Raw genomic sequence first — 25189 nt, forward strand, 5'->3', positions numbered from 1 at the left:
CTAATTTTGGCGAGGTTCTCACTTTGTGTATGGAACTCTTTATACACGTTGCGTCCACTGATAACCATGCATGATTTATTTTCTGTAATAATTTTTTTAATTATGTATGAGTAGTACTCATTGAACATAGGGGCTGCTATGCGTATAAAGCAACCCGCTAATGTGTGTTTGTGTTGAAATATTTAGGCACTATATATGCACAACTTTTCGTACAAGCTTCAGTGTCCAATGCAATTTTGAGTAGGACTGGATCAAAGTGACATCTCAAAATATTTAATTAGAGATTTGAGTGTTTCTAATCGTAACTTTGATCTATTTATCAAGCCATCTACTTGCCCATCTCTAATTTTTTTTCTATATCTAAATTTATATTTTCACAAGTAGAATTATGAAAAAAAATGAGGGTGATTACTTTCATGTCACGTTTCATGGTGACTAATACTTAAAGATAAAAATTTAGATAATTGACCTCATTTAGTAGAATGACTAGACAATTTCACAAAGAAACGAGTCTCACTATATTATGTAACAATTGATACCATGTAAATATAACTTTTAATGTACACTTCATATATCGACTATTCGAACTACCCTACTAGATAAACCATAACTTGAATCATAACTTTTCATTTATAATTCAGAATATGCAACACATTTTCTGTTTTGACTTGTGTAATATTTGTCACTTAACTTGCCGAAATAGTTTTCACTCCAAACCACCAATATTCTAAGAAGGCAATGTTAGAGACATTATTTTTTTAAATTACATTTTGTAAACCATATGATGCGATTACTAATGGTTGATTTTCTTTTTTAAGTTTTATTTTATTGCTACATTATGTGATTTAAAATTATTATCTCTCTAGTAGTTTCTTTCTAAGAAAGTTTGAAAAATATTAGTTGTCCATGGTGATAAGTAGTTGAGTAATGGTTTAGGGTTTCAATATTCCAAAGAATGGGAACTTAGGTCGCGGACATGCATATACAACAAAAACAATCGTTTCAACCCATTTATAAAATTATTATTCGTTATATTTAAGGGTTAATTGAGATTATCACTTACTACTATGGTCTAGTTGTATTCCTCTTCACTTGTAAGTGAGATGTCTTAGGTTTGATTATTGTCAAAGGTAAATTTGAATCACATTATTGCTAGCTAATTGTGAAGCTAAGTTCACTTCTCCTTTTTAATGTAGATAATATCGTTTGTTAAAAAAAAAAAACTAATTGAGATGAAAAAATCGCATATTACCCACAAATAAAGAAGATCACTGAAGTCGACTGCCATAATCAAATCATGTTTAAAAGTTTGGGAGCAAATCCTGACAGATGACATATCAAATTTACAATTGTTGTCACATAGTCGATTTGGAACCCCAAATTATGTTACACAAGCAGAACATATAATTCGAGCAAATGAAGAATGAAAATTGTACAATTTTCTGGTCTATGTTTAAAAAAATATTTATCCTTTGGATAAAGAGCAAAAATCCTGACCACTAAAGAGAGAAGATGGTAATATTTCTGACAGTCTTTGACTATCAATGTACATCTGATTTAATTAAGCTATAAACATATGAGGTTAATTAAAAACCTTATACATAAAAGAAAACTAATGAAAAAAGTTTGAAACTTTGAGTTTTAACGATATGACAAAATAAAATGTAAGGTGAATAGTACCAAAATTGATTTTTTTAGTATAAAAATATGATTTTTTGTCAAAATGAATGGTACTTGAAACTTTTCATTAAAGTTCTCTATATATAATCACATATTGTTCATATGTAAACATCCCTTGGTTAATGTCACGTCTGTGTATGTAAGCCATGTGAGGTGTTTGTGAGAAATTTTTTTTGGCTCACATATTTAATGAAAAAATGGACTATTTCTTGTTCAAAGGTGACTTAAGTAGGACACCCGATATTACATACAAAATGGCCTTAACTTCTTTTGGATTTGGGTGTGACAGTCATTAATTAATAAAAAATGTTTTTATAAATTATAAATCCCTTCGTTTTTTATATTGGTCGTTGAAATTTGTCAAATTCCTCATTTTAATCTTTAACTTGAAAGTCAATTAATGTTGTCCCTGAAATGATATTACAAATTAATATATTTATTATGTTAGAGTTTCTTAAAACTTTGTTTATGTGCCTACGTGGCACACATGTGGGATCTACTACTACAACAATATGGTGCCATGTGGAAAATACAAAAATTAAATTCTTTTAAAATTTTAAAATCCATTAAAAATAAAATAATATTCGACAAAAATAAAATAATAAGATAAACTAAGAGTAACAAAGAAAAGGATATCATCCTCCTTGATTTGCAACGTCAAGGATTAAATCAATTAAAATAAAAAATAAGATCAACCAAATCGGCACACTAATAGAATGTTTGACCAAGTTACAACAGAGAACTATATTGATTTGCAACGTTAAGTCCTAAAGATGACATTGATTGATTTTTAAATTTATAGACTAAAATATAAATTATTTGGTTAATTTGAAGAACTATTTGCGATAAAAATTCTTTATAAAGTATATATCCCTTCACTTTTTATAATATTTGGACAGCTTTAAATAGAAGAACCGGATGGCTTTCAAAAATTTCAATAATAATAATAATACAGATGTTCATAGGTTGCAGCTTGTTGGGGGCGGCAAGGAAAGATTAGGTCTTGAATTTCTGTTCCTCCTTGGCCTCTAAACATTCTTGAAATCAAGAACTTAACATGCATTTTAGTATTATTTTTCTGTACTTGTAAATGAAGAGTCTAGAAATTTAACTCATCTTGATGACGAGTTCGATACTAATTGATTAAAATTGACCAATTGTACGGTTTAACTCAATCTATCACCGCTCAGTGTAAATACATATACATATATATATATACATATATATATATATATATATATATATATTGTATAAAAAACATTCTTGATACCTGATTAAAGTTTAAACCTTTGCCACCAACCAGTGGACTTTGAAAGGGTCTTGTTTAATTAGTGTAGGGTTTGCTCTTCTTGTTCTTTTCTTCTTGTTATGGACAAATGGGTTTCAATGCGTGTCTTTCTCCACATTCTTCCCCCTCCATAATACTAAACACAAACTATCCATTCTAACAATTTTTTTAAGTTTATTTTCTCTAAACAGTGGATCGAATCGGAGTGTCGAAGACTCCGACGACATTAGGGGAACAAAAAAAAAAAAAAAAAAAAAAAAAGGAAAGAAGAGGAAGGATACTGTAATTGGTGTCACTGGCTTTAGTTTTTGTTCATGCATCAGGATCACAAATCTTACTGAGGAACTAGACTTAACTGTATTTTAATTACGAGATGTTTGTTAGATATAAATTTGGGGAGGGATTTGTGGCACCATTTTTTTTGTATAAATTTTTTATAAATGTTTTTGTAGGGCTTATTTCGTAATGTATTTCAATAATCTGAACCGTCAATCTTTTAAGTTTTCTCTCAAAAATCATGTCTACTAAAAATCACAAAATCTGAAACTATATGACCGTTGGATAAGAGTTTATGAGTTTTTTGTAAAACCATATTCGTCTATTTTTTTTTTCACAAATGAATGTTTTAATGGTTTTGGATTTGTCAAATTTTTTTTCAAAATGATCTATGAATTATATTTTAAAAGATAAACACTTCAAATTGTTAAAATTCATTTTACAATGAGCTTCATAAAAATATATGTTAAAAATTGTGGAAAAAAAAGTCGTATCACGGATCTACGGATATATAATAAGCTTGCGTTTTGTGTTGCAGAAGCACTATACCGGACAGTTTTAGGATCACGTAGTGAAGCATGTGAACGCTATTTAAGGACCGTGGTTTTCCTCCTAGGTGCCCTCCAATTTAAAGGTCAAAACTAGAGGGCTAGTCATACTTGCATGTTATTTGTGCCACGCTTGACCGAGAGTCAACCTACTGACTTTTCTAGGCGATTTTAATTTTTTTGATACAAGCGAGTTTAGGAAGAGTGAATTGAATCTCTTAGGTCATTTTCAATCAAACGAGGATCAGATGATTCTCTTTGATCCTATAACTTTTCAAGGAATTAATATTTTTATAAACAGTGCATGATTATATTTTTTATTATCTTCAACCAAGGGGCCAGATGGCCATAGGCCAAACATAGTCTTGTGAAAAAAATCATCTCCAACAAAGGGCTAGAGGGTCATAAGGCCAAACATAATTGATTATTTTAATTGAATTACTATGGTTACTTAAATTAAATTACTTCAATAATTTTACGTTATGAATTGTCAATAATTTTTCGAGATGGAATCTCAATAATTTTACGTCTCGAATTTCGAGTGTTACGTGTCGATATGTGAGTAACTTTGTAGATTTCTTATCAATAAGGAATCTCAATAATTTTACGTATCGGATTTCGAGTGCCACATGTTGGTGTGTGAGTAATTTTGCAGATTTCTTGTCGATAAGGAATCTTTCAATAATTTTACGTTCTTGTGCCACAAATAAGTACATACAACAGGATCTTATTTCATATCTTTGGCCCAAAAGAAGCATGGAGTTGGCGTTTAAGTTTTATGTTGTTAAATATTTTAAAAATGTTGTTTAAGTTTCATATTGTTAAATGTTTTTTTTATGTTGTATAATTTTTAAGTTGTTTAATGTTACTAAATGTTATTTAATGTTGTTTAATATTGTTTAATGTTGTTTCATATTACTGAATGTTATTTAATGTTGTTTAATGGCTTAGGAAGTTATAGGAAATAAAATAAAATAGTTAAATTTTTTATATAAAAAAAAACTGTAAAAATAAAAATAAAAATTCAATATAACGGCTAGCTGACGTCAACACTAGCCGTTGCATTCAAACGCCCTGCCTGGCCCAGGGCTGGCTGGTTGGCCCTTTTCTCCTTTTTTGGTCCGGTGGGGCCCACGAGCCCTTTGGCCTGGCCTTTGGTTGGAGACGGTTTTTGTGCCATTTCAGGCTATTTTCGGCCCTCTGGCCAGGTCGGTTGAAGATGGCCTTAGTGTATCTGGTATTGTTGGCACACTGAAAAAAAAAATATTCACCAGAAGTGATAACCTCTCCCATTTTCACCTTTATAAAAGGGATCACTATTCCCTTAAAAGTTTATCTAATTTTACTTGCCCAAACCCATGTCAATTCATCTAATCACATTTTACTAACTTAAGCATCGGAGTAATGTTTTTAACTGATCAGCTTTGGCGTTAGAAGATGGTAACCAAATTTTACACAGAAACCTTAGAATAAGATGCTTTTTTTTTTCTTCTACAAATTGCATGTTGTCCTCAGAATCCAAACTTGAGTGCTTGTTTGTCATATGTTCTCCTAGGACTCTACAAGAACACATTATTAAAAGCATATGATATGATTTAATCCAGTAGTGTAGCATCTAGTGGTTCTTAAGTGCAGCATCTCCATTGCACTCCACCTAGTGGATCAATTTTCGTTTATTTAATTTCTCAGTGGATATAACTTGGTTGGGAAAATATTATCAATCTTTAGAGGAGGGGATTTTTTTTCTTTTTCTTTTCTAAAGGTGATATTAAACCACTATTAAAGATAGTATCAATATTGTTAATTAAGCATTAGGCTCTCTTCAGTAATATTTTAAGTAAAAAAGGAAGTCTATCTTTCCTTCAAGAGATTAAGCTTTTATTTTGATATGTTAGAATCGGATCAGGATTAACATTTTGACAACTTTAGTTTTCTAGGGATCATAATTGGTCAACAATAGTTGATAGGCTCGAGAAATGTTTTAAATTATAAATACTCCTGCAATAGTATATACTCTAATTAACAGAATAATTTTTATATCGGCACATATGATTGATCAGCAACATTCAGTCCCTACAAAGTAGGAGGTACCAATGTTTGAACACTTATCTTTTTTCCCTTCTTTATGTCACACTCTCAAGAACAATTGGATAATTTGGATATAAACATATTTATGTTCACGTGACTAATCAGAAACAGTCTTGCTCCATACACCTTTTGATGTGTACGCTTCTTTTTTTCTCTTTCAACCTTTTATGATTTATAAGAGCAATGGCTCCTTGGGTATAAATCTGCATGTCAGAAACAACAAGTGGGATTGAATTGAATTATTTGATTAGGCAGAAAGATACCATCCATGGTGTTGATAAATTAGGAATTGACACAACCTTTTTTGTGGTGGTCAGCTTGTCCACCCCTGTGATTCTTTTGGGTTAAATCACATCAACATTTGTGTCTGCCTTGGTTTTTTGAGACACATCAAGAACATAATAGGCCTAATCCTTGCCTTATCAGGAACAACCTCCTCATCTGTTATACCTGAAAATTCTTGGTGATCTTTCTTGTTTCTTACATGCCATTTTAGAAGTAAATAAAGCATTATTATTGAGGAAAATTTCAGCAGGATAACCTGATGATAATGTGGCTAGTTAAGCACTTTTATAAGAAGTGAAACCCCGTATATTGGTGATCATATTCCTACATGAGGAGGATGATATTAACTAGTCCTGAATAACTCAGTTTTTTTTTCTGTGAGAATGACATGACCAGTGACACGATCATGCCCTCTCTCTGCAATTTTCCTCATTTTAAGGGCCTAAATTCACTTCGTTTGTTTTTACAAAATGGATTTGTCTACCCTGCCAAGCTTATTCTACATAGTGTACAGGAGTAAGCTAGAAGCCCAATATACAGCTGGGATTTCTTAGTTCTTACACTTCATGAATGTGACAGATTATTTATATGGGAAATTCTAACATATAATTGGAAGGTCCTAATGTGATGAGAGGTATGGCTCATGGGAAATTCTAACAAATAATCTGAAATATGTGTGGCTCGTGAGAGATTCTAACATATATTCGGAAATATGTGGTTGCATGACGAGAGGTACAGGAAGAGAGGGATGGCCAAGTATCTCCCCCACTCACCAGGGCTCATGACAGAGCTGTTAGACACATATATGAAGTATCCAAAAAGGTTAGCGAAGAGAGGTTGCTGGCATGGCCTATGCAGCAAATGCTGGAGGCCCCATTGGGCGTGTGGTGTCCCTGTCCCTTATTTTCTGCCTAATTTGTGCAGAAATAATGGTGGAATGGAACAAAAATCCAGGACTCCTTGTCCCTTTTTGAAACTTCAGAAGTTGCTTCTAATTTAAGTCACTGTGAGGTCCTTGTTGATGGTGGTAGAACCCATGTGCCATTGCCATGTCCATATGGTTAGGCTTCTGCATTTTCAGTTTTTCTTTTGTTCAATTAAGTATTTGAAAGCTGATTAAAAATATTTAAGTACTTAGCCGAACACACTATCTTAATTCACTGACCAAATCCGCTGCTACTTTCCTTTTATCCAAAATCTCTTCGAACCATAAGGGCCAGATACAAGCCCAGTTAACTTGTTCCAATCATACTACTATTGTGTCCTTCCTTAATGTTAGTAGACGAAAAGAAGGGAAAACACGATTCATGTTCAAGTGTGGTACGGCCAATGGGATCATGCCGGAACATTTGACCTAGTTTGAATATCATCACACCGAGGGGAAAAACTTGTTAAGGTTGAAAGGTAGGGAGTAGAATTCCTCGCTTCTAGTATCCGTCTTGAAAGATCGGAACCTATCCCACCAATGCATGCCACGGTCTTTCCTTGTCGCGTTGTCCTTGCGGTGTAGCGTGATGTCCAAGAACATCGCCAAGAAACCGGCAACAAATGGTTCGGAAGAGAAAGGAACGTTGATCATATCATTGAACTGCAAAATAACATAGGGAAAAATGAGTCACTAATCTCTTGCACGAGGCATGGGACCGAGACAGGAAACATGATATGGACAGGAACGGTTTTATTTCGTACCCATCTTGCTCCAGTGTGCACCGGGCCGTAGCCTTTAATGAGGGTGTATTCGTTGAAATATTGTGGAATCGACAAGCCCATGTAAATCGAGAAGCCTAAGATAAACTTTGTCCTAAAACTGTTGAGGTTGCAAAATTGAAGAAAGGTAAGACCTGCTGAACCTGCTCATGGACAATTATGGATAAATACATTAACCGACCTTCCCAACAAGGTCTAGTATCAAAAGCGGATTCATCAGTTGGCAAAACATACCGACATAAGCGAAGAAAAAGCAATACGATGCTGCAATGATGGGTGCCGGAATTGAGGCAAAGACAGCTCCAAATTTTCCTGAAAACCGATGTTTGTTTAGTGCACATATAAGGAGAAAGATAACACAGGAATTGTACCGTAATTCACTTACCAAGGATGGAAAAGAAGATCATGAAACAGGCTGATATTTGAACCACCCTTCGGCTACCAACCCGTGTCAATGCTAACAAACCAGCATTTTCACTGGAGATAAATTCAACAACAGTTTTCAGGCCAATCGGGAAGATAATCGATAGTCAGGTAATTATTGCTAAAGGTTATTTCTAGATATGTACGGGTGCAAAAGAATCTTACACAGATACTGAAGCTCCATTCCCAGTGCCGAATATACCACAGAAAAGAATTCCCACTCCCTAAAATCAAAAGAACGTTGTGAGGAATAAATATGTTGCTAAGTTCATAAAGAATAACTTGAAATTTTAAGTATGAAACATGCAATCGTATGTGATTACCTGCCAACCAACACCGCGGCTTAAAATAGAAGGCGGCAGTGGAGTTGCACTTGCATACCTTGCCACAGCAATGAAGGCACCGGTGGACTGTTCAACCATAAAACTTACGTTACGACAAACAAATCATAAGGAATGATACATCAATTTGATCATCCAAATATTAACATATCCACGATAACAAGAATAGAGGTAGGCAGACCTCTACAAGGGCAACAAATGAAACAGCCATCATTGCAAAAGCTTCTCCAGCATCGAATGTGGGAGCACCCCATTGAAAGGGATATGGAACTCTTATCCTGAAAAAGCATTAAACAATCAGCATCGAAAATGAATAATGACGTACTGTAAAGCATCATAAGTTATAGAAGGAAGCACCACAAGAGAATTACCATGGAGCAGCACCTATAATACCAGCACGATCAGTTCGACAGGTTAATTGAGTTGTGGGTGCTGTGTTCTTATAGGCCCCACCCACAGTAAGCAGGTGAGCGTAAATCCACACAATGGTCACCGAAAATAAAACAGCAAAGCGATCAAAGACGTGTGTTTCACTGCGCATTAAGTGAGGTATGTACTGGAGAAATTCATTAGATCAGTACACTTCCATACAAATGTTTCTACTGAGGTGATCCCCAGTAGCTATTGTTAAATACTGTTGTGAAAGTCCTACAATGGACGAAGGAAAAGAACATCAAACGACAAAAGGATACCTGAGAAAATATCAGTAACATGATGAGTTGCGGTAGTCCAATCTCCACGCATTTTGCAAACTAGACATCCGAAGCCAAAGTTAATAACTTGGTCAAATGAAAGAATGGTGGAAAAAAAGGAACATTTTAATAGGTAATCTCGTCACAACAAAGGAACATGTAGACGCATACCACAGGAAAACCAAACTCGTATAGCCCAAAGCCTGACAAAGCAACCAAAGGAACAGCAGCAAGCGGACTTAGGAACCTGGACAAGTAGAAAGAAACAATAATTAATCGACAACACATGTTTAAGAGGCTTGTCACATTATAAAGCACAAATGAAAGTACCAGCTCAATATGTGCTATCAGTTTAAAACCATAATCTCAATCCATATATTCATGAATGTTTCATAAGATTGTAGTTTGACAGTAAATTTGGCGATTTCAGTGAACAAGCAAAACTTGAAAGAGACAATCAATGTCGGGCTCACTAATGCACTTATTACAACAATGCAACTGAAAACAATTGGCTAAGTCTAATCATACAGCAGAAGTTTAACAAACCTTGCCATATTGCGCCAAAGGCCACTGAAGCCAACAACAATCTGCAGAGTTGAGGCAACAATAAGTGCACCCTGGGTTCCACGCATTATCTTCTCAAATTTCTGCATACCCATCATAGAACATGTCAGACGCTGTTACATTGATGTAAAACACAATATTAATAGAAAAGCACAGGTGAGATTCCAATGAAACAACCTCCTGGGGATTCACAATGTCACTATACCGACCAGCCAAGATAATCGAAATGGTTGTTGGCACGTAGGTATAAGATGCTCCAATCACTGCAGGTAAACGAGTCCCTAAGAATGTTTGAAGCAGTGTGTTTAATCCAGCAACAAACAGTATAGTCTGAATCATTTTCGCTTTCTCCCCCTATATGGAAGGTGGAAAATTTTGTCAGATACCCAAGAGTCACTTGATCCGAGAACAGATCGGCATCTCAGAAAGAAGAATGATCAAGAATAGCCTACATTTCCTCCTCCCATCTGAGGAACAAGGAACGTGGGAATAAGAACCGTTGTGCCAAGCATCACCAAGTAATGTTGGAAACCAAGTAGGATGGCTTCAGCTGCATAGAGAAATAATTCCTCAATTACGCACAACAATAACGTTTGGAAACAAATGCTAGTTACAGTATACAACAACAACAACAACAAAGCCTTTTCCCACTAAGTGGGGTCGGCTATATGAATCCTAGAACGTCATTGCGCTCGGTTCTGTGTCAAAACAAATGCTAGTTACAGTATAAATGAATAAATAAGTACCTATCCAGGTGAACAATTTTCGTTTTTCCAAATGTGTCCCGCTCCCACCCAACAAACAGAACATAAACATACATACAAAAACAAAATTCTAACTGGGATTCATAAAACTGAACGCGGGATAATCGACACGAAAGCTAACATCACCACTGGCGCCGCATAACAACGTATTAAACAAACGAAACGACTCCAACTTGCAGAGTAAATCCTTCTAACAGAGAAAATGTCAACAACGATGAAAGAGAATTATGCACTCACGCCAAGGAGGAGGACTGGTAATGCAGTAGGAAATGTTTGGCAGCTGATCTTTGGCCGGATGAGGCTGTAGCTCCTCCTGTTTCGGCGGCGGTGCATGTCCACCTCCTGCCATTTTTCTCTCCTGTTTCCTTCTCCTCTCTACAAGAAATGCAAAAAGTTATCAGGTTGTCACTCAGCATAACCAAAATTCTAGAAACAATAAAAATAAAAAACCCAAATTCTCAAAGCACCAAAACCAACTTGAATCCCACTAAAATAAACACTTGCCAAATTTGAAACTTTACAAAAATAGGAACAAGGATTATTACTACAAGGGGAAGAAACAAAAGATTCTTACTTTTTGAAGAAGCTAAATGGAAAATCCAGAAGACAAGTTCTTGCAGTGAGAAAAACTCCAAAACTCCGGTCTTAAAAACTTTGTGATGAAAATGTGAGATGGAGAGAGAGGTTTACGACCCAAAAGAGTCCCACTTGGGCTTCGAGAAAACATTAAAGTGACTGTCAAGATGTGGAGAAAACTGAAAAGCAAAAGGAGGAGAGAAATTGAGAGCCTTCCCCTTTCAAAAGCTAAAAAAAGAAAAAATTAAACTCAAAAAATAAAAATAAAAATACTTCTCTGACCCAAAAGGAATCTCTTCAAATATTTATCTTTGATTTTTGTAATGTGGATCGTCTTTCTTTTTCCTGAGTCACTTAAGGATGAAGCTTTGTGTAAAAGTAGCTTCTCCACCGTCACCTTTACTAATCTTTACTGCCATTAAAGCTCTTTGGGAAGAAAAAGAAAACTCCTTCTTTTGTATAATTTTTTTTAAAATTTAGTGGGTAAAAGAAGTTTCTATTTTGCAGAGTGTGCAGATTACAATATTGAAATTTGCAGAGAAGAGAAGAGAGGTCAAATTTTTTTTTTCTTCATACCTTAGTTTTTGCAGGAGTTTCTGAGAGTGATGAGAGTGATCAGTAACTTTCAGTCCTTTTGTTTGAGTGTACTTGTCAAAGTGGGAGGCAGACACTTCCGTGCTTTCTTGTTTTATGTAGTCATAGTTAAGTCATGTTAATATTTTATATTATTTTTATAGAAATATAAAAACAAAAATGAATAGTAATATAAAATGTTAACGTAGTTTAACCATGACTACACAAACGGAAAGACACAGAAAGTGGGAGGGCAAAGAATTCTCTGCCTCCGTCAAACTGTACAGACAGACAGTATCGAAGTCTCCTTCGATTTGTCTGAGTGTACTTTCGGTTCAGGGCTTTTGCATGGACTTGGATTCTCTGCCCTCCAATTTCTGTGCCCTCCTCGTGCCCTTCTGTTTTTGTGGTCACGGTTAAGCCACGTCAACATTTTATATTACTATTTCTTTTTGTTTTATTATTTTTATAAAAAAATAATATAAAATATTGATATGGCTTAACCGTGACCACACAAAACAGGAGGGCACGGAGAGGGCACCTAAATGGGAGGGCAGACAACCCAAGTCCCTTTTGCATATATGACACTTGGACAGTCAAGTTCTGAGCTTTCCGTAGAGGGACAGTGCCACCAATTTTCTCACATATAAACTCCAGGAAATGGATTCGGAGGATTATTTTTCTGAGGATTCTGTGATCACGATCGTTTATTGTATATTGTGCGGTTAGAAATTATTTAAAATTTAAAATTTAAAATTAAATATAAATAGTATCTAAATAAAAACTGATCGCACGATGTAAGATGAACGATAATGATTACAAGATCCCCCGAATCCCCCTAAACTCCAAAGCAAATTTTATTTTCTCAAAATCTAGTTTCCTAGCGTGGAAAAGAACTACATGCAACTCAAACGCTAAACCGATATTATTCTAAATTAATTACGAGATATTAGAAAGCTAAAACACATGAAGATGCGTAATAGTTATGAGACTCTTCGAATATTAGTTTGATGACCCTCCTCAATGTTAAAAATATAAATTTGTAAATAAAACTAGTTTTGTGAGTGAGTCTCTCCATATTAAGTTCACATTGGATCCAAGCTCCAACTAAACTTATGTTCATATGTGAGGAACACTTAAGACTTCACATTTGAGAAAGTTTAAAGATTTAAAAGAGGGAATTTTAGCTCTTCTGATTCTATATTTTAATTTATTTATTTCTCATCACGTGATGACAGATGAATAAATTACGTAACAAAACAAATTAAACACATTATATAACTAATTGTAAGATAGATTCTCTCCCGTAATCCTCAAGAAATGTGAAGCTTAGAGACCAAGGGGATGCTGGTAGTTTCGATTGAAGAATGACCAAGATTGAAGAACAAGATGCCAAAGAAAATGGTCCAATTAGTGACCCAAATAGCTATAGATGTCGTAGTTAGTCCTTAACTTCTGTTCCTGGAATTTGCATGGGAATATATCCAAAATTCCAAACAATCAAACAGTTCCACGTATGTAAATCAAATTAAATTAAGTTAAATTATTGGTTGATGTGAAGCTTCCATTATTTTCAGTCGATAAAAGATTGAAATTGTCTTTTACTAAGTTCGAGTCTGGTTGGTGTCAATTCAGTGATGATTCTGACTTTCCTTCCAAGTAATTAAACGAAGTAGAAAATTAAAATATATCAGAAATTTTTGTATTCACAAGCCACCACAAAAGATGTGAAACTTATTGTCCGGAACTTAAAGATAAAAAAATTCAGATATATATTTATGTGAAAGAGGCATCGAAGTTCTTAATTTGTATAGATAGGCCATCGAAATAAATTAATAAGAACCGTCGAATTCAATTTGAGTAGTTCAAATTGTCTGATCCTTGGACCCGACAATGAATCTGAAGAAGTTCTTTATCCCCACAAAAGGCCCCATCTTTACCTTCTTTTCCGTAACCCCAAAACATTATATAAATTAATCAACTTTATAAAAGAAGAAAAAGAGAAAAGAGAAATAGCTGTAACAAACTAGAAAAGCTTACTCGTCAGCCATAGAAAACGGGAGGGATGGCAACTGATTCTCATGTAATTGAGGATCCTATGACTCCACCAAAACTAGTAGAATCGAAGAAGAATGATTGCTATGATCTGGTTACTTAAATTCACATCATAATTCCATAATCATCTCCTAAGGAGAGATTCTTAAGTCCAATCTGCCGTTTAGGGCACCGAACACAACTGAGTGGGACCGAAAGATGGAGGTGTGGTCCAAAATAGATGGAAATTTTGAGCTATGTATACACGGTAAGACAATAACGTTGTTCAGATGAACGCACTAAGAACTTATACTCTTCTTATTAAGAAAAAGAATTTAAATACAACTATGTTTATCATTTTGTGCCTATTTCTTTTCTCGTATACACTCGATTACACTTAGACTTTTTCGGTTCATTAGGAGATAGTTCAACAAATGAAACCTCCTTTGTCCTTAAAAGCTGTAGCCTGCTGGGCATAAGCATGATTGTCATAATTTCCAATCTTTTGTTAAAGCCCTAAAGGAAACTTCAAAGTTGTCTTTCGGCAACACGAAATTCTGAAAACGGTCACTTGTGCCTTGACCTTTCAGACTGGATGGCCACCGTCTATGCAGATTTGGAATTTAGATACTAAATCAATCTTAGTAGTTAGATGTAAACCCATCAATTCCATCCAACCACCTATCAGCACCCATTATTATTTCTAGTGTCAACTGCCAACTTCACACAGATGAATTTATACTCAAACCTCGTATCTTCAAAATCACACGAAATGTTGTAAAAGTCTAGTATTCACAAGCTTAGGTAAGGCTATCAAGAAAACGCCTTTGCTCAGCAGTAGTGGACTATATACTCGTATAGGCGTTTACGAAGGGCATTGAGGCATTGTTGAGGAGCCACTTAGGCGTTTGAAATTTTTTTTATTTTTAAAAACTTCTCAAATCCAAAACATGTCGTTTTGGGTAGGTTTTTATAAAACTCAAAAATCGTCTCTCTCACACCTTGAGGCTATTGCCTAAACGAGACTATTCATGAAACGCCTTGGCTTCGACTTCGCCTTTTAAAACATTGATCATACATCAATGTTTTGGTTCTACTTAATGTAACTACAGTTTGGACGGATCATCAATGATTCAAATCTACCATTAGGGGGTTATTGAGCTAGAGTAAAATCAGCTTATATTTAGCCTTTTTATTTTTGAGATTTGAGTTTCACTCCTGTTTCCTCCGCTACACATTTGAACATTTGTCAAATGTTTACAAAAGTGTGTAGAAAATGAAAAGAGGTACATGAAAACCGTAAACCATTTTTATTTTCATCTTGTGGCAAAGAATGTTTTTTGCTTTAGAGACGAGGCAAACAAGTACAAGGATTGTCTGCCCTTCCACTTCCGGTGCCCTCCCGTGCCTTCCTATTTGTGTGGTCACGGTTAAGCTACGTCAACATTTTATATTACTATTCATTTTTGTCTTATTATCTCTAAAAAACAATATAAAATGTTGACGTGATTTAACTGTGACCACACAAAACAGGAGGGCATGAGAGGGCACCAGAAATGGGAGGACAGACAATCCTTGTCCGGCGAACAATGGTTAAATGAGTTTTATGACGAGTCATTTTCCCGACTAAATTCGAACTTCCCTTCTAACCCCCGCCCCTTCAAGTTCACGATCATCCACGCGTTGTCGCGACACATGTGGAATAGCAATGGGCATGCGTTTTCTTTTCAAAAAATACTTGACTCTTCACATGTGAAGATATTCGTCAGTGTCGACAAGTTACACATGTTATTTCTTTCCCTTGTGTTGGAAAATGCAACTATGAATATCCCATCAGCATACTAGTTTATTCAGGTCATATAAAAACCCAAAACATGAATGGAGCGGCCACAATTCCAAAGCCCAAAATACGAGAGTATTTTACTTGGTTAGTTTCTTCTTTCCACGATGCTGTGTTTATGGGTTTCTTTTACATATACATACACTTGTACAAATTCAAAGAGACAATTCCCTATGGAATAAGATTCTCTCCACTCTTTTTTTTCTCTTCCCTTCCCTCCTCTCTTATTTGAACGGTCACGATTAAGCCACATCAACATCTTGTGCTGACTTCTTTAAAAAGAGAGAGAGAGAGAGAGAGAGAGAGAGGAGGAGGCAAGAGGAGGGGAATTGGAGGTGAGAGAATCCTACTCCCAAATATATTGATGCATTATTGGTCTGCTTGGATTCTTCTTCGAATACGTATAAGATCCACCCTCAAAAGTAGCAACACTAGTTTACTTGAGAATTTAGACTCAACTTTTTTTTTTTTTTGAAAAGACGAGTTTAGACTCAACTGAACAAACAAATCCCACAGCCAGTTTGACATCGAGCTATAAACCTTTTACATCTTCAACTTTGGTACACTCCTCACCACCTCCTCGCCACCTCAACCAATCTCTACATGATTTTCTAGTATATTTCGGTGTATTATTTACTCTGGGGGTTTTAACTGTTAAGTCCTTGGTCAAAGACACAACGACCAAGATCTAACGTTTAAAATCTCCTAGGTATAGAATGTAACTAACAAAGATGCTGTTTGACTAACACCTGGGAAGAATATAACTAACAAACAGATCCACTAAACCAAAATGCAAATTTTCCATCAATCTAAAACAAAGATAAATTGACACCTCTTTCTCCTATTAAACATCATGTACAAGGTGCCTTCGGGAATAGACTAGAATATATTGACTTCTTATTTTCTTTCCTTTCAAAGTCACGTTTGTTTTGGATTTGTTTTCTTCCAATTTTTCTAGTTTAATGTATACCGCATTATGCTAATCTTGAAGCTATCTTTGGAAAAGCCATAAGGTTAAAAGGTATTCTGGTATAGACTGCAGCATGCGAGTATCTTTATTTCAACAGAACGTAAAACCTAGACAAATTCAAACTCATTCTAGTTTTCTAAGTCCCGTCAGATCACTTGTTCATAATATAACAATCATACAATATGCACAATTATATAACACATTCCCAAATATTCAATAGGTATAAGTGTAACGACGTTGGTATAGAACTCAATGTGAGCACAACAAACTGTCTCAAACTCAAATGAACAGCACTAGCAAACACAATAGATGAGCATAGTGTTGAATAACCAAAGAATAGCAACAGATCTAGATATGCAACAATTTAGATTGATTCTTTGATTCATGAGTTCAACTGTCTCAAGTGAACAAATAACAAGTTCCCTGATGAAGGCCGAGTATACGAACATACCCATCATCACTTATCGCTCAAGGGAAAATTCTTTTCCTATCAGGCAATCAGGTGCAAATGTTAAAACCATCATTGACCACCGCCACGAGTTTGTAACCTCCTCCTCTCCAGCTCAAGCTAAAACAAAAATCAAATATATTAGCGGAGGACCATAGTGTGCTCGTGTCTATGTTTCACTTATGAAAAATCAATCTAAAATATAGTGGCATTCTTCAAGTATCTTACCACTTTCTTCACCCGCTCATTGGCAGCAGGAGTTCCTCCACTGACAGACTCAGGAGTATATGGACTGCTTACTCGGACCTCATTCATCACAACTATTACAGTCTTGTCCCAGCGCACTGGAAGCCTGATCATCGTCATCATCAATGGCACTCAGTCCACAAAATGTAAATTTTCCAAACTTGTAAATTATAAACTTCCTACCAAACCATGGACTGATCTAAATCGTAAAAAGTCTAAAAATTACATTTTGCATCCCTGGTCATGCAAGAATCATAATCATTCAAAAGTTCTCCAAACAATGAATATGCCACAAAAATGACGGCCAATCCGTGCTGACCCAAAACCTCGTAATTTCATAATCTTTCAGCTACTCAAAAGTCCAATGCTTACTAGAAAATCCGATACGATCAGTTTCATGCAACAACATTTACACTTTACAGTAAAATGGGTTGTTTTTTATGATACCATGGTGCAGAAACCGTTATCCTCACAGTTTTAGCTGCAAATAAAATCAGCAAGAACTAAGTCAAAACAACTCACGTCTTAGACAAGGCATCGAAAATGTTCTGCGCCTGGGCGGTGACTCCGACGCCAATCCGCTCCGACTCCGCCTCTGCTTGCCTGCAATCAAACACAAAAAAAAAAAAAAACCCAAGACTTTATCAATCGTCACTCAACAAAATTCCCAATTGGGCATCAAATCAATTACCTAATCGCCAGTTCCTCCCTGGCCCGGAGACTATTGAGATCAAGATAACACTTTTTGATATCGAGCGGGTCTTCCGCCTGACCTGAGTATGACAGCTCCTTTATATAGTTCGCCTTCAGCAGCCGTATGTTCCGCCGCGCTCCGCCTTTCGAACCCTCTTGTGATCCCATAAGTTAAAAAAAAATTGCAAGAAAGATCGCATTTTTTTCTAGGGTTTTAGGAAAAATTGAAATGAAATTGATTGAATTGATTAAATTGCGATCGGTGAAAGGATATGAATGACGACGATGTTGGAGGGGCGATCGAAGGTGATGACTTGGCCTTGGAACTCGTCGCTGAGCGTGGTCTTGATTTTGACGAAGCTCCCGATGGCAAACTCCTCCGTGTTGCTGCCATCCATGGCCATGCCTTATTTTTCCCCAAATTGGAGTTCTGATTTGTGATACAAGAGCCCTAGTAATTTTCCCCTCCTAATATTTAAGTGGGCTCCTTAGCTAAAGGTGGGCTTAGTTGCAATCGGCCCAAATATTTGTAATCATGCAAGCCTTTATTTTGTTTTATTTCTTTTTTTTTTAGGGTCAAATATTATATTTTGGCAAGACAACATTCTAAGTTACTATGGTTACGAGAAAACAAAATAAGGAACATATTAACAATTATGTAATCAAATTATCAATAGTATCAAGAACATAAATGGCATGTTGATAACCATATATATATATATTGGATTGTCAGACATGCCATGTTAATTAGAACGACCTAACCAAGAATATGTCAATATCAAAATTCTTGAAATTGGATTGTCCTCTCTAGTACTTCAAGTCCTACTTAGTTGATCAAGAAACCAGTTAGAAACGATATTTGCTTTGATGGTTCTTTGAATCAAATCCAAAACAAGAGAAGGGGCTATATCTCTTTTGGAGAAAGACGTCATGGTAGCGGTTTATGTGAAAAAAGTTAAATTCAACTTTAAATGCAATTAGTAAATATACAGGCTACTTAATTCTTCATAAACACATGATAAGTTCATCATCTTTCAAATGTAGGATTTACACTCTCATCGGTTGGTTTGCATTTCTCATATAAAAATACTTGCCCCACATCCCCATCACTTTGACATCTTGCCATGATCGTGGGTCACCTGAGCTGGCCATCACTCCACGATCCAACCTGGCATGGCGTTCAATGTTTTGATATAAATAATATTTCAATCCGTTGCTCATGGACCAGCTGGTTGGTAGTTTTTCTTTTAATTTTTTGTATGTACCTTAAAAAACCAACTCGAATTATTGCTGTACTTTTTTTTGCAGCTTCTGTGGTTTTGATTTCTGCCGTTACAACGTTTTTCACTTATTTATCCGTACCATGGTTTGGTTTGGGCACTTTTCCCTTTTGGGTAGGTATTGCCACAACGTGCATCCCTCGTTGTATGGCTATCGGTTAGATCGAATAAATTAAAATGATTGAAAAATAAAAACAAATATAAAATGTGCGTAAAGTAAAAAGGGACATGCAAATACTGAATAATGTCACCGTAGTTGACTAGCTGGTCAATCATATCACACAAGCTCAGGTAGATTGATCCCGCAAGTGCTCCAGATCAAGATACAGAAAAATTGTAAGTTGAAGGGAAGAAGAAACTTCCCTCCCGATCCAACTCCCAAGTTAGTGAGAGGAAGTCAAATTGGGTAGCTGTGATGATGAGTTTACTAAAAGCATTTTTTATGTGTCATCGCATGATTTCGATGCTAAAACGTGTTCTTCATTAATACTTATTATATTATACGAGGATTGCATCTCACTCATGTATAAAATGTTCTCGAAATTTCTTGATCATAATTTGAACTTAGAGCTTACTATTTTAATAGTGTGTAGATTATCATTGAGCCAAATCTTCATCGACTTAATTCTGATACATTTTAGAATATTTTATACGTGTGCCTTTCTTATTTTTGTGGTTAACATATGTTATACTACTCCACCAACTCCAGTGGCCTAATCATGTGAAAAATATATGCATACATGTCCTCATGATGGTGATGGTGGTGGTGATGGTAATGATGATAGTGGGTAGGGGTAAGGCCTTCTAATTTGTATAGGGTGATATCCACACACTACTTTTTATATCTCATAATTTCCCTCAATTTTCGGCTGTCATATCAAAATAGTTGAAGAAGATCAAAGAGTATAAATCAACACTGAATGTGTGAAGAGTAAAAATGAGTGTGGGGATAACACCACTCTTTGTATATATGGTTTAGGTGAGAGTAACCTAAATAATGGAAAAGGATCCTCGCCAGATCTTTTTCCTAGGGATCCCGTGATCTCGTCCGTTCATTGTATATCATGCAGTCAGTTTTTGTTAGGTACTATTCATATTTAATTTTAAATTTTAAATTTTGAAATAATTTTTTACTGTACGATATACGATAAACTGAGATTACGAAAATATCAGGCGACGATATTTTCCCCTAAATAATGATACAATATGTGGTGCAGGTGCAGCACCCCTCTCTTTTAGGCTTTTTAGATGTTTCACATGATTATTTTTTTGACTTTATAAGATGCAATTTGCATTTGTATTTGTATTATATAGGTACTATGGGGTTCTTGTATTATTGGTATTGTGGAGTGGACACCATCTTGTAGCTAGAAGCCTAGACATCAACATCAACATGTGTACACCATCTTGTAGCTAGAAGCCTAGACATCAACATCAACATGTGTCACTTCATTATATATTTTAGGGTTATGATCCAACGGATGAAAATACAACTTGCGTGAGACCGTCCTGTACGGATTTCTCTTTGAGCGTGTTGTTGCATAGAAAAATTTCACCCACAACTCTCCCTCCTCAAAAGCAAGATTCTGCCTTATTGCAATTGAAAGTAAATACTTAATTCGTTGTCTGTATTAGATGTCATTGTGGTGTTGATATAGATGTTGAAATGTTTGTGCAACATGTTGACACGGTTTTGGTATATCTCCACATCTTGCCACATTGCCAGTTATTAGATGACTATCAATATGTTGTCAAGTATTTCGTTTCAGCTATGAACGGAGCGGAATCTCCTTAAGAAGAATGTGGCAATACAAAAATAGTGTTAGATAATGGATGTCACAACAAAATAAAAGTTTTCATCATCCAATATGAATAACATTTTGTTGAACTTTTGGTTTTGAAGCATAAACGGAGCAGGTGACAAATGTGAGACTTGTAAGTTGTAACCATGGTTTCTTGTTGTAAAGGTAATTCCTTTTAGGGCTCAAAGCCATCGATAATTGTAATGATCGGAGAAAAACATTCTTTAGGGCTCAAAGACGATCTTATCCTCACCAAACCTATGGTTACAAAGGAATATGTCCCTCTAAAAGAAGGGCAGTTTGAGGTTTCACTGTCCCAAATTACAGATTATAGTAACCTTACCGACAGTGTACGTACACATCCTAGACAAAAAGAAAGGGACCAAATAATTATATTCTTTGTTTGAAGAAAACAAAAAAACCAACCCAAAAAAGATATTTTAAAAGATAAACATCTTGCCATTTAGTATTACGACTTAGTAGTATTCTTTTTCATTTATAAGTGAAAAGTTTAGGTTCGATTTTTGTTAAAGAAAAATTTGAACTAAATTAATACTAAGCTATTATGAGATTAAATCTACCTCTCTTTTTAAAGTAGATAATATGGTTTATTTATTTTTTTATTTTTAAAACATCCGTTCCAGAAAAAAACAAAAGAGGAAGGGCAAAGCAGAAGTAGAGTCCACATGTTGCAAACAGGTACGAAGACAACAATCACAAACCGAAAAACTGGTCTGGATTTGGAATTAGTTGGCCAACCAGAGAGATAATGGGATTTCTATTTGACTGAATCATTCATCCCACAACAAGCTTCTCTCCTCTCTCTCTCTCTCTCTCTCTCTAGAAGCTTAATCCAGCTCAAAAAGCACTTTTCTATCTTCCTCTCAGCTGATAGATTAAGCATTTTACCAGAAAAAAAGCAAAAAATACTGGGACTTTGAAATGGCAAGCCCTTTCAAAGACCAATCTCATCACTCATTATCTCTGGCCAAAAAGCTCTTGCCTTATGCAATCTTTGCCCTCCTCCCCATTGCTGTAATCCGCTTGTACTTATACACTCCCTCTCTCCCTCTCACCTCCACAGATCACCTCCCTCACTCCAGAGAAATTACCATCTCAACCTCCTCTCCTACTCCATTACCCCGTATTTCCTCCTCTCAAGGTGCTTACTAAAAGCATTTTTCTGTGCAGTTATCTTTTTTCTTTAATTTTTCCAGTTGGGTTTGTTTTCTAGGTACTTACGGCTTGAATCTTTATCATAGATAACAAGGATTTTGCCTTATATTTTTTGTTGGGTTTTTGTTGTGTGCAGAAAAGGCTAAAGAAACTACATCTACATGTGACTACACCAGGGGCAAATGGGTCCATGAAAAGCTGGGTCCTTTGTACAATGGCACAACCTGTGGGACAATCAAGGAAGGTCAGAACTGCATCACTCATGGAAGAACTGATTTGGGTTATCTCTACTGGAGGTGGAAACCCAGCAAGTGCCAGCTTCCCAGGTTTGAACCCAGCACTTTTCTCCAACTCATTAGCAACAAGCACATAGCTTTTGTGGGGGACTCCATGGCCAGGAACCAGTTGGAGTCCCTCCTTTGCCTGCTTGCCACTGCCTCTCCTCCCAACCTTGTTTACACAGATGGGGAGGAGAGGAAGTTTAGGAGATGGAATTTCCTGTCCCACAATGCCAATGTGTCGGTTTATTGGTCACCATTTCTTGTGAAAGGGGTTGAGAAATCACCAAATGGTCCAAATTATAATAAATTGTATTTGGATCAAGTCGATGAGAGGTGGGCTGCAGATTTGGGGGGATTTGATATGATTGTATTGTCAGTTGGGCATTGGTTTTTGCACCCAGCAGTGTATTTTGAGGGGGATGATGTTCTGGGGTGCCATTTTTGCCCTGGATTAAACCACACTGAGATTGGATTCTATGATGTGTTGAGGAAAGCTGTGAGGACTACTCTCAATACCATAATTGAGAGGAGAGGGAATGGGAATGGGATTGATGTGGTTCTGACGACATTTTCGCCTGCGCATTTTGAAGGGGAATGGGACAAGATTGGGGCTTGTTCAAAGACCAAACCCTACAAGGAAGGGGAGAAGCAGCTTGAAGGAATGGATGCCGAGATGAGGCAGCTTGAGGTGGAAGAAGTGGAAGTGGCTAGGGCAAATGGGAAGAAATTCAAAGGGTTTAGGCTGGAGGCATTGGATGTGACAAAATTGTCCTTGATGAGGCCAGATGGGCATCCAGGGCCTTACATGAATAAGTTTCCATTTGCTGATGGGGTTCCTGAGAGGGTGCAGAATGATTGTGTGCATTGGTGCTTGCCAGGGCCCATTGACACATGGAATGAGATTCTGCTGGAGGTTATGAAGAAATGGAAACAAAGGAAGTGAATTGAGGAGAAGAACTTCCATCTAACGGTGATGCTACTGTGGCGTTATTCCAAGCCGCACTTCCACGTTGGAAACTTAGCTTTGACATTACGTGATTGGTTTGGAATAGTAACGCAATGACACCCCCGTTGTTGGTAAGTTTCTCTCGAGAATTAAGGAGAGCAAAATGAGTTATTACTGAATCAGATTGATGGGTTATGTTTGTTTGTTTCATTCTTGTTCCCAGTTTATGTGGTGGTTACGAATCTGGGAGAAGGCCAAATGAAGAGGAAGACAAACTGCATTGACTGTTGTTCTGTTGTAATGGAAGAATGAGTTGATTGAAGATTTGGTGGAGAAGGTTTGAGAGGGGCATAGACGAAAACGTGAGTTACGCCGGTTGGTCAAGGTGGTGTGTTTGCTCCGTTACATCTAAGTTCGAATCTCTCTCCCAATAAGTTAGATTAGTTATTGTCAAAAGAAAAACAAAATAAAGGGTTCCAGAGATTATGATCTACAAATGTGGGAAGGCGTACAGATGAGTTCGAATTGGAAAAAGTGGTAGAGAATTTTGATAGATAATTGGAAGCTCCCTGAACTTTCTCTGAGAACTCCAAATATAATGTAAATCTTGCCACGTTGACTTCAATTTTCCAGCCTTCAAATTGTGTTCCAAGATTTTGGGAATTTGTGTGGTTGCAAGTTTGTATCTTTTGGATGTGTCTTTCTTCCCAACTTTTATGGACATTTCTAAACCGAACAAAATGGAAATACCTTAAATTTTTTCAAAGAAAGGATGTTATAATTCGGAGTACTTTTCAGCTATTTCGGAAACCGAAGAGTACTCCGAATTACAATTCCTGAAAATACAATTAAAAAAGAACTCAAACACAAAAGCCTATTTCTTAAAAACACAAAAAGTATGTTTTTAAACATTTTGGATCTTGCCTCCCTCTCCCGTATCCCTCTCTCTCGAAGGCCAGGATAAATCGACGGAATTGAACTGTCAGAGAGTGAAGAATCCCAGATTCGATTTGTTTCTCTCGCGATTTTAAAGTTAATGAATTTTCGATCTGACATCAATGACCCGATAGGCCTCTCCTGCCATAAGGGAGAGGGGACTGGCCGGGGTTTTAAGAAACTAGGAAAATGGCCGGCGAGGAGTGGAGGGAGAGTGGAGGGATGGGTAGTTGGAAGATCGTACCGGTTGTATCAAAGTTTTGTTTTTTCTTTTGAGGTTCTAAATTATATAATTTTGTTTTTAAATTTTAAAAATTTAAATCAAATTAAGAAAAATTAATTTTTGAGTTCCATTTTCAAGCAAGATGTCAGATAGTTGATGTCAAAGTAGAAGAGATTTTTGAGTGTGATCGTCACACGAGGTGGTACATCACTTGTCTCTATAAATGATGAGTTATGTGCGTTAAAAGGTTAATAACTTAAAAATTAAAAATTTTCACTACTTGTATAAAAACATATGATGTATTATCCGTGTTCGCATAACAATTAAAAATTTCTCGTCAAATTAAGAAAAATTAATTTTTGAGTTCCATTTTCAAGCAAGATGTCAGATAGTTGATGTCAAAGTAGAAGAGATTTTTGAGTGTGATCGTCACACGAGGTGGTACATCACTTGTCTCTATAAATGATGAGTTATGTGCGTTAAAAGGTTAATAACTTAAAAATTAAAAA

General features: G+C 36.0%; 3 protein-coding genes across 5 annotated transcripts; 1 reads left to right on the forward strand and 2 right to left on the reverse strand.

Moving 5' to 3' along the window:
- Positions 1-7317: 7317 nt before the first annotated feature.
- Positions 7318-11619, reverse strand: LOC103402982 (nucleobase-ascorbate transporter 6). Of its 2 annotated transcripts, none has more exons than XM_070815165.1 (15): positions 11515-11619; positions 10894-11031; positions 10345-10442; positions 10070-10246; positions 9875-9975; positions 9500-9575; positions 9329-9388; positions 9008-9192; positions 8818-8914; positions 8619-8705; positions 8461-8519; positions 8258-8349; positions 8107-8184; positions 7855-8015; positions 7318-7753 (listed from the first exon to the last, which is right to left on the reverse strand). In XM_070815165.1, exons 2-15 carry the CDS (start codon positions 11003-11005, stop codon positions 7535-7537), a joined length of 1602 nt encoding a protein of 533 aa, XP_070671266.1. In that variant the 5' UTR covers positions 11006-11031; positions 11515-11619; the 3' UTR covers positions 7318-7534. The 2 variants fall into 2 exon arrangements, with proteins under 2 accessions (XP_070671266.1, XP_008339995.2); XM_008341773.4 differs by lacking the exon at positions 11515-11619 and adding an exon at positions 11231-11511.
- Positions 11620-16872: 5253 nt separating this feature from the next.
- Positions 16873-18491, reverse strand: LOC103402983 (uncharacterized). The gene is made up of 5 exons (XM_008341775.4): positions 18311-18491; positions 18035-18194; positions 17866-17946; positions 17326-17449; positions 16873-17217 (listed from the first exon to the last, which is right to left on the reverse strand). Exons 1-5 carry the CDS (start codon positions 18438-18440, stop codon positions 17170-17172), a joined length of 543 nt encoding a protein of 180 aa, XP_008339997.3. The 5' UTR covers positions 18441-18491; the 3' UTR covers positions 16873-17169.
- Positions 18492-21815: 3324 nt separating this feature from the next.
- LOC103402984 (xyloglucan O-acetyltransferase 1) lies at positions 21816-24208 on the forward strand. Of its 2 annotated transcripts, XR_524124.4 has the most exons (3): positions 21818-22280; positions 22431-23652; positions 23745-24208. XR_524124.4 is itself a non-coding variant. In XM_008341776.4 (2 exons), exons 1-2 carry the CDS (start codon positions 22061-22063, stop codon positions 23516-23518), a joined length of 1308 nt encoding a protein of 435 aa, XP_008339998.3. In that variant the 5' UTR covers positions 21816-22060; the 3' UTR covers positions 23519-24208. The 2 variants fall into 2 exon arrangements, 1 of the variants encoding a protein (XP_008339998.3); XM_008341776.4 differs by having other exon boundaries at positions 21816-22280; positions 22431-24208.
- The last annotated feature ends 981 nt before the right edge of the window (positions 24209-25189 follow it).

Source organism: Malus domestica, chromosome 16 (assembly GCF_042453785.1).
Source record: "Malus domestica chromosome 16, GDT2T_hap1".
NCBI classification, from domain to species: Eukaryota; Viridiplantae; Streptophyta; class Magnoliopsida; order Rosales; family Rosaceae; genus Malus; species Malus domestica.

What these genes read in the sequence shown, in the direction of transcription:
- LOC103402982 (XM_070815165.1), bottom strand. Translation starts at nt 11,005, where the DNA reads ATGGCAGGAGGTGGACATGCACCGCCGCCGAAACAGGAGGAGCTACAG. An exon ending in ATTATAGGTGCTGCTCCATG is followed by an intron (nt 8,915 to 9,007) that starts GTAATTCTCTTG and finishes ATGCTTTTTCAG; the next exon opens with GATAAGAGTTCCATATCCCT. An exon ending in AATGGAGCTTCAGTATCTGT is followed by an intron (nt 8,350 to 8,460) that starts GTAAGATTCTTT and finishes ATTTATCTCCAG; the next exon opens with TGAAAATGCTGGTTTGTTAG.
- LOC103402983 (XM_008341775.4), bottom strand. Translation starts at nt 18,440, where the DNA reads ATGGCCATGGATGGCAGCAACACGGAGGAGTTTGCCATCGGGAGCTTC. An exon ending in CTCCAACATCGTCGTCATTC is followed by an intron (nt 18,195 to 18,310) that starts ATATCCTTTCAC and finishes TTATGGGATCAC; the next exon opens with AAGAGGGTTCGAAAGGCGGA. An exon ending in ATGAGCGGGTGAAGAAAGTG is followed by an intron (nt 17,218 to 17,325) that starts GTAAGATACTTG and finishes TTTTTGTTTTAG; the next exon opens with CTTGAGCTGGAGAGGAGGAG.
- LOC103402984 (XM_008341776.4), top strand. Translation starts at nt 22,061, where the DNA reads ATGGCAAGCCCTTTCAAAGACCAATCTCATCACTCATTATCTCTGGCC. An exon ending in CCGTATTTCCTCCTCTCAAG is followed by an intron (nt 22,281 to 22,430) that starts GTGCTTACTAAA and finishes TGTTGTGTGCAG; the next exon opens with AAAAGGCTAAAGAAACTACA.